At 42.4% G+C, this 16,389-nt stretch overlaps 1 protein-coding gene across 1 annotated transcript in view; it reads right to left on the bottom strand.

Moving 5' to 3' along the window:
• The window catches only part of Cabin1 (calcineurin binding protein 1), a 142,239-nt gene extending 131,663 nt beyond the window's left edge, over positions 1 to 10,576 (bottom strand). The window contains exons 1-3 of the mRNA XM_090320076.1: positions 10,556 to 10,576; positions 10,155 to 10,247; positions 5,902 to 6,015 (exon numbers count right to left, since the gene is read on the bottom strand). Coding sequence (XP_090176202.1) covers positions 5,902 to 6,015; positions 10,155 to 10,247; positions 10,556 to 10,576 — 228 coding nt within the window. The remainder of the gene's footprint in view (positions 1 to 5,901; positions 6,016 to 10,154; positions 10,248 to 10,555) is intronic.
• Positions 10,577 to 16,389: the final 5,813 nt, after the last annotated feature.

The following is a 16,389-nucleotide window of genomic DNA, read 5'->3' on the forward strand; positions in this document are numbered from 1 at the left end:
GAGCAGAGGCCAGACAAAGCAGCTGCAGTCTTCATCTAGTTTCCTTTTTCCTACAACCTGCTGAAGTGACAGTCTAGAGACAGTTGGTGGCAGGACACAAACTTCAGTCTTTAATTTTAGCTAGTCGCTTTGTTAAAAAGGGCTTTGTTTTAAAACTTGGTTGTCACCCACAAGAATAAGATTAGCAAAAACCCTTCATGATACTAAAATTTTCCGGAAAATGAACGGCCGATATTAATTTTGCGCGCTTTAAGATCTTTGAGTATGAATGTGTGTGCGAATGGGTGTGAGTGAACATGTTCAAGGTTAAATTGTCAGCATGCTGTATAAAACAATGGTTGAGCTCATTTGAAACACAAAGGGAATTGGGTAAATCTAAGTCTGAACTTCAAAAAATTAGTAGGTTTGAATGTTTCCTATATCTCAAAGGTTTATTGCATTGTCAAAGAAAAGCTGGTAAATATTTTCTAGATCCTGAAATCTGCATTTTATTGCAAGGCATACAGCTGTTTACATTGTAAACATTGTATCCTGTTCAGCACAGAGGTGTTAGGGAATTTGGGATTTATTACTTTAAGTTAAAGTTTGGAAACATGTATTAGAGATCTCAATGTAAAATTGTTCATTAACGTCAGAAACTTTGCCTGTCTGTCTTTTCTTGCAAACTGACACTAGAAATCTGATGGTAAAATGTGGATAATGTGATTAGTATTTTAAAGGAATGTTTAAAGGTTTATCTCCATGCTATTGGGTGTATTTTAAAAAGGAGAGGAAACTAAGTCCAGACTTAGGCTTTTGGTGCACTGATGTCTATAGTTATTGCATTAGGGAAAAACTGTTATTTGAGTTTAAACTGTTGTTGGAGTTTTAGACAGTAATCTAAACTGCAAAAGAGCTCCTTTTTTCTAAAAGGCAAGAGGAGTGCCTTGGGCCCTAGGGGGCCTGAGGGCAGAAGGAGTTCTTTGTGCCCTTAAAGGTTTTTCAATTGCAAATAAAGGCTAAGGTGTTAATTGTTTAAAGCCAGTATCAGTAAAAGTTATTAAGAACATTGGAAATGGGTTTCTAAACAATATTTGAAAGTGAAGTTGTCTTAAATGTTTTAAGAAAGAGAAAAAAGGAAAATCAGGACTACCAAAGTAATTGCTTAATTGCTATTTCAGCTTGCTCTTGTAACTTCCAGCTAGCCCATTGGAGAAGAACAGCAATCCTTATTCAGATGTAACTTTGGCTTTTACCAGGTTCTAGGTAAGCTCATGCTTAGAGACTATTTCTGTGTCGACCACCTTGTTGCTCTAATTGGAGAAACGTGGCCTTTTGTAGGACTCACTGATCTGAAAACTGCAGTTTTGAGCCAACCCCGGGCAAAGCAAAGTCCCTGTGAGACTGTGGTGTCTAATCTGGCAGCAGAATGCTATTAAGGCAGAGTTGCTTTGGAGCTCGAAGCTGCAGAGTGCTAGCTCTGAGCTGAACAGCTGGGGGACAGCACTCAAGCACCAAGCTCAGGACTCACAGTGGCAGAGTGCAAGCCTTGAGCTGCAGAGCTGAGGTGCGGCACTCAGGCCCTGAGTTTGGGACTCAAAAGTGGCAGGGTGCTAGCCTTGAGCTGGAGAGCTGAGGGACAGTGCCCAGGCCCTGAGTTCAAGTCCAGCAACTAAGCAAGTGAATTGCCAATGGGACATTTATCACTGTGTGGAGAAACTCTACTGGGACACGATGCAGAAAGCCTCTGCTTGGATGGCAGAGATGGTGTCAGATCTTAGTCACTTGTGCTTGGCCGATCAATTTAATCAGAGCCGGGAGGTCATAGAATAGTTTGTAAGCATGCCTTACTAATGCCCGTGCCTTTCATAACTGGGCAGGAACTTGTCAATCTTCTGTGATAGTGGGTAGTTTAAAGTCCTAATTGAGCGAAATTTTTATTTATTTATTTATTTTTGACACCAGCCACAAATTCAGGAAAAGTTTGTGGATCTGAGGCTTGTGTCTTTATTAATCTGTTTAGATCCGACAACTGAAGCATTGTTAAGGTTGCAGAAATTTAGTTCCCCAGACAATCAAGAAAAAGCCTTTGCAAATGGGTGCTATGTAAGCTACACTATTGTAGCCAAAGATGGTTTGTGCAGTTGTTAAATGTTAAATATGATCTCCAGTTTGGAGCAAATTATTATTCCTGATATCTAATCCTTGCAATCCCTGATAAAACAGGCTAGGCTTCTTAAGGTCCCTGGTCAAGCACAGAGACAACGCCCTTGAGTCAGCTTGAAGAAGTCACAGAAGCTGTATCTCCGCCCATCAATCCCCTTTAGATGAAGGGACCAGTCATTTTTGGAAAGTGAGACAGGATAATTAGAGATATTAGAGATAGTGGAAAGAATAGAAATTGCACTTGTTTCTTTTAAAATAAAAATGGGGGATATGTCGGGAGCAAGAGTGGAATCAAACTACTTTGATTTGCATCAGATAATTGCTTGATTGTCTTATTGTTTTTTGGCCTTTTCCTGTTCAATTGATCTGAGATTTACCATATGAATGTAACCCCCAACAGTTCCCTGATTAACCATCTGGATGTAACACCTGGCAGTGCCCTGGTCTTAAGAAGGGATATAAACTTTGAGTTGAGAATAAATGGGGGCTGCAGTTTTTGCCTGGGCTGCAGACCTCCCGGACCCGATGTGTTTGTCTCTCTTCTAATTTTTCCAGTCCCTGCCCCCTATTTCAGGAACCCCAATTTGCTGCCGGTAGGCCCCGGCAGTTGATTAGGGCTGGATAGCAAGTGTTTCTGTCTCTTTTAAACTAGTGTAGTAAAAATGACTTCAGAAACTAAAGCAGCAACAACATATGCACTGTAACAATGATGGCTCTGTTGATTGACATTCACCTTGCTAACTACCAATATCCACCACCACTCTTCATTCTCCCTGAAAGGCTAACCTCAATAGCCCTCTAGGATGCCACAGCCAACCTGGTCACTTAAGGAATTACCTGTGGTTCATGCCAATTGTTTTTGGCAATACAGTTCTAGATCTTATTTCAATACTAAGTACAGGAATGGTTTATAAATGTCCAAAGAACTTGTCTACATTTCTATTTTCCTATCATTTGCAATATATGTTTTATATGCAAGAGCCTATAGTGCTACACAATCTTTTAAGGCTAGATGTGATCTGTACAGAGAGTGCACATACCTACAACTGTAAGACTAGCATTATGGCCTGGGCCCTTGGCTGAAGTTTCCTGCCTTTTCCCGTGTTGGGCCCACATGGCATCAGCTCTGTACTTAGGAGGCCACTCAACCTTATTTCTTCCCAAAACTACCATAGATTTAGAGAATCCACTCCTAAAATATACCTAGCACCTGGCAGATAACTGTTAGTAACTATAGAATATTTCTCTCTCTCTGGATACTACTTCTACTAATGGGAGATCACCATTCTTGTGCCTCTAATTTCAAGTCAATATTATCAACCAAAACATCCTGAGAACCTATTTTATTTATTGCCTGAAACTTTTAAATGAACTATGAGAAAACACAGGGAAACTCTGGAATTTATAGGCATAGGTAGTTATTTTCTGAGTAGACTGAATAGGACACCAATTGCTCAGAAAGCAAGAATAAGAACTGACAAATAAAGTTACATCAAATTAAAGTCTGTTCAGCAAGAAAACCAGAACCAAGACAACCCAGAAAATAGGAGATAAATCTCTACCAGCTATTCAAAAAATTTAATATATAGAATTTACAAAGAGCTCAAAAACTTAAGCAGTAATAACAAATGGACTAGAGAATTGAGCAGTCCTCAGAAGAAATTCAAATGTCTAGTAGGCAAGATGTTCAATATCCCTAGCCATAAAGGGAATAAAAGGGGCTAGAAACATGGCCTAGTGATGGAGTGCTTACCTAGCATGCACGAAACCCTGGGTTCAATTCCTCTGTACCATATACAGAAAAGACAGAAGCAGTACTGTGACACAAATGGTAGAGTGCTAGCCTTGAGAAAGCTCAAGGACAGTGCTAAAGTCCTGAGATCAAAGACTAAGCTAAAATTGAAAGAAAAAAAAAAAGGAAAAGGAAATTCAGTACTGTGACTCAAGTGGTAGAGCACTAGCCTTGAGAAAGCTCAAGGACAGTGCTCAAGCCCTGAGATCCAAGCTCTAAGCTAAGACTGGGAAAAAAAAAAAAAAAAAGGAAAAGGAAATAAAAAATCAGAATTAGCTGGGTGGGTACAGTGTCTCATGCCTGTAACATGCCTGTAATCCTAGATACTCAGGAGGCTGAGATCTAAGGATCACTGGCTCATGTCTGTAATTCTAACTACTGAGATTCAAAGGATCAAGGTTTGAGGCTGGCACAGACAGAAAAGTCTGCAAGAGTGTCAGGAGTTTGGCCTAGCATACACGAAGACCAAGGTTCATTTCCTCGAAACCAAATACATAGAAAAAGGCAGAAGTGGTGCTGTGGCTCAAGTGGTAGAGCTCTAGCCTTGAGAAAGCCCCAAAGACAATGCTCAGGCCCTGAGTTCAAGCTCCAATACTGGTTAAAAAAAAAAAGTCTGCAAGACTATCTCCAATAATCAGCAAAGAGCTAGGCTGGGGACATGGCTGAAGTGGTAAAGTGCCAGCTGAACAAGTATGAAGTCCTGATTTCAAATCCTAGTATGACCAAACAAACTATACTAATATTCCACCTCATCTCACTCAGAATGGTTATCAAGAAAACAAACTGAGCACCAGTGGTTCATGCCTACCATCCTACTCAAGAGGCTGAGATCTGAGAACTGTGGTTCAAAGCCAGACAAGGCAAGAAAATACATGAGATGCTTATTTCTAATTAATCACAAGAAACCTGGAAGTAGATCTGTGACTCAAAGCGGTAAAATGACTAGCCTTGAGCAGAAAAATCTCAGGGACAGCACCTAGGCCCTGAGTTCAAGCCCTAACCAAGGGAGGGGTAGGGGGAGAAATGCTGACAAGGATGGTAGAGGAAAAGAATCCTCATGCATTGTTGATAGGAAAGTAAACCAGTAAACCAGTACAACAACTATGGAAATCAGTATGGAGGTTCCTCAAAAAGCTATAAATAGATGTAACTTATTACTTGTCATATCATAGAAAGCCTAAATCCAGAGTATAAATAATATTCTTAACTTACATAAACCTTTGTTTATTGCAGTACTGCTCAAACTGGGGATCAGCCAGGATGCCCAACAACAGATGAATGGATAAAGTGATACTATGTACCATGAAATACTGAAGTTGTAATGTATGTGAAAACAAAACTAGGAAACTACAGAAGATAGGAGGGGATTGGACGGATGGAGAGGAAGAATGATGGAAGCAGATCTTGATCAAAAGGCACTGTACACATAAATGGACATGTTAAATTGAAATCCTTTTGTACAAGTACCTTTTTGCCAGTCCTGGGGCTTGAACTCAGGGCCTGAGCACTGTCCTTGGACTTTTCTCAAGGCTAGATAGAGCTCTACCACTTGAGACACAGCACCGTTTCCAACTTTTCTATATATGTGGTACCGAGGAATTGAACTCAGGTCTTCATGAATGTTAGGCAAGCACTACCAGTAGGCCACGCTCCTGGCCCCTTAAAGATAATTTTTAAAGAAAAAAGTCTGTCAACTAATAAACTAAAAGATCAATTAGGTTTTCAGTTTAAAAAAGATGTCATCTGCAGAAAAATGGATAGAACTGTTTGTTCTTCCTGTTTCACTAGATTCACTCAACCATCACAACAACCCAACTAGATAAGAAAACTGAAGGGCACAGATAGGAATTTTATTTCACAAGTTCACCCAGTCAAGTAATGAAGGAACAGAGGTAAGAGCCAGAAAGCCTGTCTCCAGAGCCCACGTGCTACATATCACAGTGCCTGGCCAACCAGGAACTTACCTCCCGAAGCAGGTGTGCTTCCAAGAGCTCATGGTAGGCTTTGGCAGACTCTTCAAACCTGTCATGTTTCTGTAGATCCAGAGCCTTATGGTATAATGCAAAAGCCTCTGCTTCCTGTAAACCAAGACAGATGTTTTCATATAGTACAAAGGGTTATCCTTTTGAAACCAATTATGTGTTTAAAGGCGGCCATATTCAATGCCATGTTAACCATCAGCAGCACACTACAGTGGAATTAACCCTAATACTCCAGGTTCCCCAGAGATCAATATCCCAGCCATTTTGGGGAGCCCTGAACCCTCCAGCATGTAGTCATCAGCACTCAGTGAACCGAACTACAAGTCAGCAGTGTAGCAGCTACTCTCCACTTTTGGACTGAGAGCAGCCCCAACCTTCAGTGGGGCTGAGCTTTTAAAGGTAAACACCACATGCAGGTGGTAGTCACCTTATAGTGCCATCAATAACCACAGGGATGAAGCCACACAGGTGGTTGTAACCACTCCCAGGTGGTCAAGCTGGTCAAGTGTTTTTAGAAAAACAAAAACCAATTTTGCAGAGAAACCTGTAAGGGTATTACATTCTAACTCCTTTGTGAATAATCAAATCTTTGATAGAAGTAAAATAGGATGGGTCAAAGCTGTAGTGACTCAAGGCTTCCACAAAAAAATGAAGACTCTTTGCTTGCCTAGTATGCACGACAGCCCAGGTTCAATTCCTCAGTACCACATACATAGAAAAAAGCTAGAAATGGTGCGGTGGGCTCAAGTAGTAGAGCTCTAGCCTTGAGAAAGCCCAAGGACAGCACTCAGGCCCTGAGTTCAAGCCCCAGGACTAGAAAAAAAAAATTCTAGAGAAAAAGCTGCTGACAACCATCCCAAGGGGGTTGAGTAAAGAAAAACAGACTCAAAGACTTAAAGCCTGAAGTTTTCAGAAAAAAGAGGGGGTAAGGGGCAGGTTACCCTTGAGGTTCCTGTGCTCCTGAAGAACTGGGGGGATCTGGTTCAGATGACCAGGCTCCCTGAAGATGACCCTATAAACTGTGAAGGAGGGTAGATTAAAGGAACCCTCAGATGGCCAGTTTACACTGAACTCCTGCCATTCAAGTTCACAGAGCCCAGAGATGGCCCATGAGCACTGGCTCTATTCCTTGTAATATCCCAGTCATTTTGGGGTCCCCAAGCCCCCCAGCAATAGTCACCAGCACTCAATGAACCGAGGTAGGAGTCATTTTAATAGCGGTGTAGTGACTGCTCTCCACCTTTGGGCTGGTAAGAGAGCAGTCCTGAGCTTCAGTGGGGCTGAGCTCTTTGAGGTAAACACCACACAGGTGGTCGGTCATAACCACAAGGAAAACACTACATGCAGGTGTAAGCATTTTCACAAAAACAGAAACGAATGTGGCTGCTAAGCTTGCCAGGTTATTACACTTTATGAGCCCCCAAGCAGACACGAGCAATGTAGGCAGTATTGAGTCCAGGCAACAGCATAGACAATATAAAGAGCCAAAGCGGAGAAGAGCAGTCAGAGTATCCACAGCAGAAACCTAGTTAACACTTTCTAGGTGAAAGCAAAAGAGGGGTCACATAGGCCATAGGAATCAATCCAAAAAGAGTAGATATGGCATCATAAGATGTCCATTTGGAGGCTCTGTCAATGTTTGGGGGGGTTTTTGGTCGGTCATAGGACTTGAACTCTGGGCCTGGGCATTGCTCAAGTTCTGCTCTACCTCTCGAGCCACAGCATCACTTCTGCATTTCTAGTAGTTAATTGGAGGTAAGAGCCTCATGGACTTTAGTGTCCAGGCTGGCTTTGAACCAAGATCCTCAGAGCTCAGTCTCCTGAGTAGCTAGTATTATAGGCATGAGCCACTGTACCCGACCTGTCGATCATTTCTCAGATGTAGTTTTTCAAATCTTTGGAATTTCCTGAGTGATAGGGCGAGATGAGCGTCTCCTGGTCTTCATGACAAATTCCTTTTAACCAGATTTATGTTTATGTTAACTAAAACAAGCAACTAAAGTCCTTGGATATCTTTTCAACAGGCCTGGTGACAATGGGTAGAGGGTTAGTTCTTCCACACCATCAATGCCTCCAGGGAGGTGAGGGAAGCTGGAAACCATACTCACCATCAGATTTAATCCACTGCACCTATGTAATAGAACTTCCACCTATGTAACAGAACCTATGTAATAGAACTTCCTGTAATACTAGCTACTCATGAGGCTAAGATATGAGGATCAAAGTTCAAAGCCAGCTCAGGCACAAAAGGACCTGAGATTCTTATCTGGAGATAATTGGAATTAACCTCTAGAAAATGAAATGGGGCTTGGCTCAAGGGTAGGGTGGTAGTCTTGAGCTGAAGAGCTCAGGACACACACACGGACACACACGGACACACACGGACATGGACATACACACACACACACACACACACACACACACCCTAACGGGTGGGTGGAATGCTTGGCTCAAGGGTAGGGTGGTAGCCTTCAGCTGAAGAGCTCAGGACACACACACACACTCACACACACTCACACACACTCACACACATACCCCTAACGGATGGGTGTGGAATGCTTCTGAGTCAGTGCTAGAAGGTGGTATTGAGGGTGGTACATCCATAGAGGACATACACAACTCATCTCACCTTGCCCTGTGCATCTTCTTAGCTGTTCTTGAACTGTATCCTTGGTTTTGGTTTTGCCAGTCCTGGGGCTAGAACTCAGTGCCTGGGAACTATCCCTAACCCTCTCTGTGCTCAAGGCTAGCGCTCTACCACTTGAGTCACAGTCCCACTTCTGACTTTTTCTGAGTAGTTTACTGGAATAAAGAGTCTCATGGAGGGCTGCCCAGGACTGGCAAAAAAAAAAGTCTCATGGACTTTCCTACCTTTGGCTGGCTTTGAACAGCAATCCTCAGATCTGAGCCTCTCTACCTCTTTCTCTGATAGAAATTAAACCCAAGGTCTCATACATGCTAACTACTCCTAAGCCCTTCCTTGCCCTTCTCTGCTTTCCTTTCTTTTAACTGTTGGTTAATATAGAGGGAGTTACAGTTACGAAAGTCAGGTAAAAAGTACATTTTTTGCAAGTCCTGGGGCCTGAAGTCAGGGCCTGAGTACTGTCCTTGGACTTTCTCAGGCTGGAGCTCTACCACTTGAGCCAGAGCACCACTTCTGGCTTTTTCTATGTATGTGGTGCCGAGGAATAGAACCCAGGTCTACTACTAGACCAAACTCCTGGCCCCCTCCTCTGCTTTTTTTTTTTTGCCAGTCCTGGGCTTGAGTACTATCCTTGGACTTTCTCAAGGCTAGAGCTCTACCACTTGAGCCTCAGCACTACTTCTGGCTTTTTTCTATATATGTGGTACCAAGGAATCGAACCCGGGTCTTCGTGCATGCTAGGCAAGCACTTTAACCACTAGGCCAAACTCCCAGCCCCCTCCTCTGCTTTTTACCAGATACTTTGCCTTAGCCTAATCATTGCTTGGAGAGAATGACAACTTCTTCCAACACCCCCACTTGTACCACATTAATGTCTCTACAAACCAGAGATAGCTAACTAACACACTTGTGAAAGAGCTCTGCAATTGTCTTTATTTCACCCATAAAAGGGAGTAGGAGGCATATTTGTATTGCAGGGAAACAAAGAATCGAGGAGCAAACCCTTGTTATACTATAACAAGGCATGAGTGGAAAATGAACAGATGAATGGATGGTGGAAAAAAGGGAGTGAGAAAGGGAAGGGAGGGAGGTAGAGAAAGGAAGCTGTTTGAAATGTAAGAGTTACTAACCAACATGGTAGAGAAGAATGACCAAGATTCTAGAAAGCAAAGTTGGACCAGGATCCTCTGCTTATCTGAAGCAAGATTCCAGGAAAGGTGGTGCCTCTCAAGGGTCTTATTACATGGCAAGCAAAGGCAATACTCTCAAGAAACTTAAAGCATGTCTACCACAAACATTCTGCTGTTTCCTCAGTTTGCAAACCTCTGAACCCTACACAAAAAAATGGGCTGCATGGAAGTAGGCCCCGGAACTAACACACCTTCATATTCACTCACAGAATATATATAGTTTCTCTTCAGTGTGTCTCCTACATGAAAGTTTTAACTTGAGAGAGAGCTAGCTATCTTTCAAAATGGAATTTCCCTTTAAAGTCGTATTAAAGAGCTGTCTGAGAGCATTTAAAATGACATTCTATAAACAGAAATAAGAAGTGAGGTCTACCTGCAGAGGAAGATCTTAGAGTACATACCTGAGCCTCCTTTGTCTGGGTTTTATGACTTTTAAAGCTTCCTTCATGATCATCCTCAACCGTGGAGCTGGCATTTAAGGCTGCAATTCGAATCTAGAAATGGGGTTTAGAGAGAAGTGCTGTTTTCACAGAAATACAATTATGTTCCACCATATAATCCATTCTACCTTGAAGACTACAAGTGGGCAAGGTGTGATGGCATAGGCCTGCAATCCCAGCACTCAGGAGGCTGAGACAGAAGGATTTTGAGTTCAAGGCAGCCTGGACTATATAACAAGACTGTCTCAAAACAAATAAAAAGCTATAAGGAAATGACCCACATGTGATCATCTCTGGGGAAAAAAAAAAAATCAAGGAATAGGACATGCCCAAAAAACTATGTTAATATTTGTGGACCAAACATTCCAGGTACTATCCACCATGTAAGGGTGGAGGCTGCAGTCATTCCAACAAGAGCTCAATGCAGTAGAAGACTCTGGTTCTAGAAAATGAATTCCATAAGAATACGTTAATTTTGTGCTCTCCCAACAACTTCAGTGAGGCCCACAAGCAAAATCAACAGCTAATTATCTAAACCCCTCCTAAGAGGGTGTGTGCTACACAATGAAAGCAGAAAATACCCCTTATGCCCAAAGGCAAAATAAGAAAACACTGGTGCCAGCACCATAGGCAGGCATCTGTTCTTACCATATTCAGAGATTTAGCGCTACCATGAAGTATAACTTCCCATCACTGGCAAAGGCTGTGCTAGACCACAAATCTCCGAGGGAACAAAACAGACTGAGAAAGGGCTCAGGAACAAACAGGAATACCACAGTGCTAGAGGACCACCTGTTTTAGAAATATAATGGGTAAAAACAAAACAATTAGAGGCAGGCAGACCAGTTTGAAGGCTGCAAAGATGACAGAACTGACAAGAATGTGGAGCTATTCGAATTTTATAGGTTGCTACTGGGAATGTAAAATAGTTTGACAGTAAAATGTAAAATAGTTTGGCAGTCCCTCCATATGTTCATAGCAGCATTATTTATGACAGCTTAAGAGGTAGAAATCACCCAATTGTTCATAAACTGAAGAATGGACAAATAAAATGTTGTAAATACACACAGGGAATATTATAACATACTGTACTCAGTCATTAAAAAGGAGTTAAAGTCTGATAAATACCATAACATGGAAGGACTATTAAAATACTAATTTGAATAAAATATGCCATAAACACAGAAGCAGTGGGACAAAAGGTAAAGAAATGTAGCAGTTGTACTCACTGGACATTGTGTTAAAATGAACTATACAACTTATAGATGGGAATGGGAGGGAAAATCTGGGAGAAAGCAAGAGAAGGGGTGACATTGTCTGAAAAACTGTATTCTTTACCAGACTTGGATAACCATAACCTCTCTGTGTATCACCTTTATAATAACATTTTTTTAAATTTTTAAATGCCACACAAAAGAAACCATAGTCCCACTCCAGCAGATTAGTGAGCTAGGGGATGCTAAGGTTTGAGTAACAGTGTTACAAAGTAATGAGGCCTCTAAGAGGTGATTAGGTCATTAAGAAAAATTAAGCACTTCTGGCGAGGCGTTTGGCCTAGTGGTAGAGTGCTTGCCTAGCATGCACGAAGACCTGCTGGGTTCAATTCCTTGGTACCACACGCGTAAAAAAGTCAGAAGTAGTGGTCTAGCCTTGAGAAAACCCAAGGACAGTGCTCAGCCCTGAGTTCAAGCCCGAGGACTTGCAAAAGAGAGAGAGAGAGAGAGAGAGAGAGAGAGAGAGAGAGAGAGAGAGAGAGAGAGAGAGAGAGAGAGAACACACGCAAGAAGTTAAGCATCTTACTAGTAAAAGTAGGAATTAAGTTCTATGTTACTGAATTACTTTATAGTGTGTTATTAGAAACCAAGACTGGCTCTCCCACTTGTTTCTTTGGTACACACCTGCTTGAGATTCAACTTTTTACCATGACTTGAAAGTGGCAAAACTGACTGGGAATGTGGCTTATTAGTAGATTGCTTACCTAGCATGCATGAAGCTCTGGCTTCAATTCCTCAGTACCACATAAACAAAAAAAGCCAGAAACAGCACTGTGCTCAAGTGGTAGAGACTCAGAGACACTGTCCTGAGTTCAGGCCCCAAGACTAACAAAAAAATAAAAAGTAGCAAAATGCCTTTATCAGATATGGTCAATGTATCTTGAACAAGTTCCAGAATTATAAGAAAAAAAAAATAAGTCACTATCCTTTAAAAATTATCCCTAGTGGCACACCCTGTAATCCTAGATACTCAGGAAGCGGAGATCTGAGGATCATGGTTCAAAGCCAGCCCAAACAGAAAAGCCCATGCGATTCTTATCTATAATAAACTACTCAGAAAAAGCTGGAAGTGGTGCTGTGCCTCAAATGATAGAGTACTAGTCTTGAGCAAAAAGAAGCTCAGGGACAGCACCAAGCCCAGAGTTCAAGCTCCAGCACCAGCACAAAAACAAAAACAAAAAAAAAAAACTGTTTCAAGAATTCTGTTATTGGGGCCAGGAGTTTGGCCTAGTGGTAGAGTGCTTACCTTCATGAGGACTCGGGTTCAATGCCTCAGTAACACATACGTAGGAGAAAAAAAAAGCTGGAAGCGGTGGTGTGGCTCAAGTGGGAGAGCTCTAGCCTTGAGAAAGCCCAAGGACAGTGCTCAGGCCCTGAGTTCAAGACAAAGGACTGGGAAAAAAAAAAAAAAAAGAAGCTGGGCACAATGGCTCACATCTATAATCCTAGCTATTCCGGGGGCTGTGATCTGAGAATCGTGGTTCAAAGCCAACTCAGGAACAAAAGTCTGTGAGACTCATCTCCAGTTAACCACTAGAAAACCGGAAGTGGCTGTGGCTCAAGTGGAGCTAAAGAGCTCAGGGATCAGTGTCCAGGTCCACAGCTGACAAACAACAAGAGGGACCCCCCCCCCAAAAAAATCATATAACAAAGAAAACAACTGAATGACTATGAAAGGGCCAAGGACATTTTTTGAGTGCTAAAAATGTTTTAAAATTAACCTATAGTTACACTATCTTGTTGATACATTAAAAAATTAAACTGTGCACTTCAAATAGGGAAATTATGCACATGTGAATTACAGATCAATAAAGCTTTATAAAAAACGGGGAGGAGTTTGGCCTAGTGGTAAAGTGCTTGCCTAGCATGCATAAAGACCTGGGTTCATCCTCGGTACCACATATACATAGAAAAAGCCAAAAATAGTACTGTGGCTCAAGTGGTAGAGCTCTTGCCTTGAGAAAGTCCAAGGACAGTGTTCAAGCCCTGAGTTCAAGGCCCACCACTGGCAAAAAAAAAAAAAAAAGTACTGGAGTTCAAATTCAGCAGTGATAAAAAAAAGAGATACGCATCTAACACATGGAGTTCCTAAAAGAAAGGGCACTGCCAATTAAATCAGAAGGCAGGAGAAGAACTTGTAAGAAGTTCTATCTTGGAGGCCAGGGGCCTCTCAGGAGGTTGACATCTGGAAGATGTCAGCAGGACAAAAAGAAAAAGATAAACCTCTCTCTCCAACTAAATAACAACAACAAAAGAACAAAACAACAACAACAACAACAAAAAACTGGGCTAGAGTCATAGTTCAAGTGGTAGAGTACCAGCTATGTACAAAAAAGCCAGACCAGGAGCTGGGAGTTTGGCCTAGTGGTAGAATGCTTGCCTAGCATGCACGAGGACTCAGGTTCAATTCCTCAGTACCACTATACATAGAAATAGCCACAATAGCCAAGGACAGTGCTCAGGCCCTGAGTTCAAGCCCAGGGCTGGCAAAAAAAAAAAAAAGACAAAGCCAGACCAGAGAGTAAGGCCCCAAGTTCAAGTCCCATTATAGGCATGCATAGGAACCTGTGAATGAACACACAAACACACATGCACACATGCACACATAACAAATAGGTAGTTACTATAAAACCCCAGCCATTCTGGGAGCCTCAAACACCCCAGCAATATCGTCACTAGCACTCTGTGAACTGAGCCAGGAGTCAGTTTAATAACAGTGCAGCAGCTACTCTCCACCGTCAGACTGCTAGAGAGCAGCCCCAATCCTCAGTGAGGCTGAGCGGTAAACACCACACACAGGTGGTAGTCACCTTACAATGCCCATAGTCAATAACCATAAGGATGAAACCACACAGAGATGGTTATAACCACTCCCAGGTGGTCAAGCAGGTTAAGCACTTTTTTCAAAAACAAAAAACAATTTGGCAGCTAAGCCTGCCAGGTTATTACCAAAGGCTAGTTGTAAGGGGCAACAGAATTAATGTGTAATGAGAATAGATTTCAGTGTTCCAAATGAAAAGAGTCCTGGAGATAAATCATAGGATGGTTGCAAACAATGTCAATATACTTCAGCCACTGAATTGTACTCTGAAAAATGCTTAAATTGCAAATACTGCTTGCATTTTTTTTTCCAGTCCCAGGGCTTGAAGTCAGGGCCTGGGCAGTGTCCTTGAGCTTTCTCAAAGCTAGCACTCTACCCTTGAGACACAGCACCATTTCCAGCTTTTTCTGTGGTGAGGAATTGAACCCAGGGCTTCATGCATGCTAGGGAAGCACTCTACCACTAGGCCACACTGCCAGCCCACTTGCATGTTTTATTATAATTTTAAAAACAACACTAGTTGAGGAATGTAAATCAATGGAAGAGCACTGCCCTGGCACGTGCCAGGCTCTGGGTTTGGTTTTCAGTATTACATAAGAAAAACAAATCAACAGAGTAACAATTCCCAAGAATTCACTACACCTAATCAAGTGACTATTATTTTGATCATCCCAATGATGGCCCACAGCTCGTGTTGCACAAGCCTCCCTTTGGAGGCTCTCAACAGTCAGAGCTCCCCAGCAGCCAAGGATAGAACCCCAGGCAAAAATCATGAAAGGTGAGGATGCTGCTCAAGCCACTCACCAGCTGAATCCCAGAAAACCCAAATAGCCTTCTTTCCAACCACGCTTTCACTAGTGAGAGGCCCCTGAACAGTTACTTACTGGCTGATGTGTTTTTTTTTCCCCCCACCATTTATTAATGAAGTTGACTGTTCTTACTTAGACCTGAAATCAAAAGAGCATGGGATTTGAACAGAAGATTTCTGACCATGACTGGGCACTGTCTCAAGAAACCTGAGTCCAGGCCAAAAAACAAAAAATTGTTTTTGGGAACAAGTTAACATGTAAAGTGGTTTTATATGAAACATCAATTGTCTTGTATATTTTGGTAAGCAGCAGTACCAGCTTTCATTTGTAATACAGTTTGTGGCTTTGGAAGAAAAGGATTCTGTGATTGTTGAAGTGAACTATGTTATAAATGCAAAGAGAAGATAAAATATTAAAACATATTTTCTAAAAAAAAAAAAGGAACCTGAGTCTTTGATCCTTTATCAGCCTTAGTGTCCTTGTGTATAAAATGAGACAACACTGTATGACCTAAGTAGACTGGGAGCTCCTCTGCCCAGAACTGGGCAGCCTCAGTCAGATTCTCCAAGTCAAACGAACACTGTGCAGCTCTTCAGAAGCTCTCAACACTGGCTGAATGGAGCCACTCAACTAGCCCTGCTTCTGCTCCTGTCACTCTACAGAGGCAGGGAAGTCAGAGGCAGACACACATTGTCTATATGGCAGGTACAGCTCCAGCTCTTAGCAAGTCTACTGAGATGCCAACTGAATCTTTTTTTTTTTTTTTGGTGGGGGTGTGGGGAAGGGTCAGTCATGGGGCTTGAACTCTGGGCTTGGGCGCTCTTCAGAGCGATAGTCTACTACTATGAGCATCACTTCCAGTTTTCTGGTAGTTAAATTGGAGATAAGCCTCCCAGGATTTTTTTGCCCAGGCTGGCTTTCAACCTCAGATCTCAGCCTCTGAGTAGATAGGATTCCAGGCATGAGCCACCAGTGCCTGGCTTCCCCCTCCTTTCCTGTCCCCACCACCACCACCACCACCACCCACCTGGGGTTTGAAGTCAGGGCCTGGGCACTGTCCCTGAGCTTCTTTTGCTAAAGGCCAGTACTCTACCATTTCAGCCACAATGCCACTTCCAGCTTTTTCTGTTTATGTGGTACTGAGGAATTGAACCAAGGGCTTGATGTATGCTAGGCAAGCAATCTACCACTCAGCCCAGAGACAGCTGAAGAATCAGATCTTTGTGAAGAGATGGCTGGGTCTGTGTGCATAAGTGACAGAAGACCAATAAAACCCTCATGCAAGGGACAAA

The sequence above is a fragment of the Megascapheus bottae genome, chromosome 28 (genome assembly GCF_031878675.1).
Source record: "Megascapheus bottae isolate mThoBot1 chromosome 28, mThoBot2.hap1, whole genome shotgun sequence".
NCBI classification, from domain to species: Eukaryota; Metazoa; Chordata; class Mammalia; order Rodentia; family Geomyidae; genus Megascapheus; species Megascapheus bottae.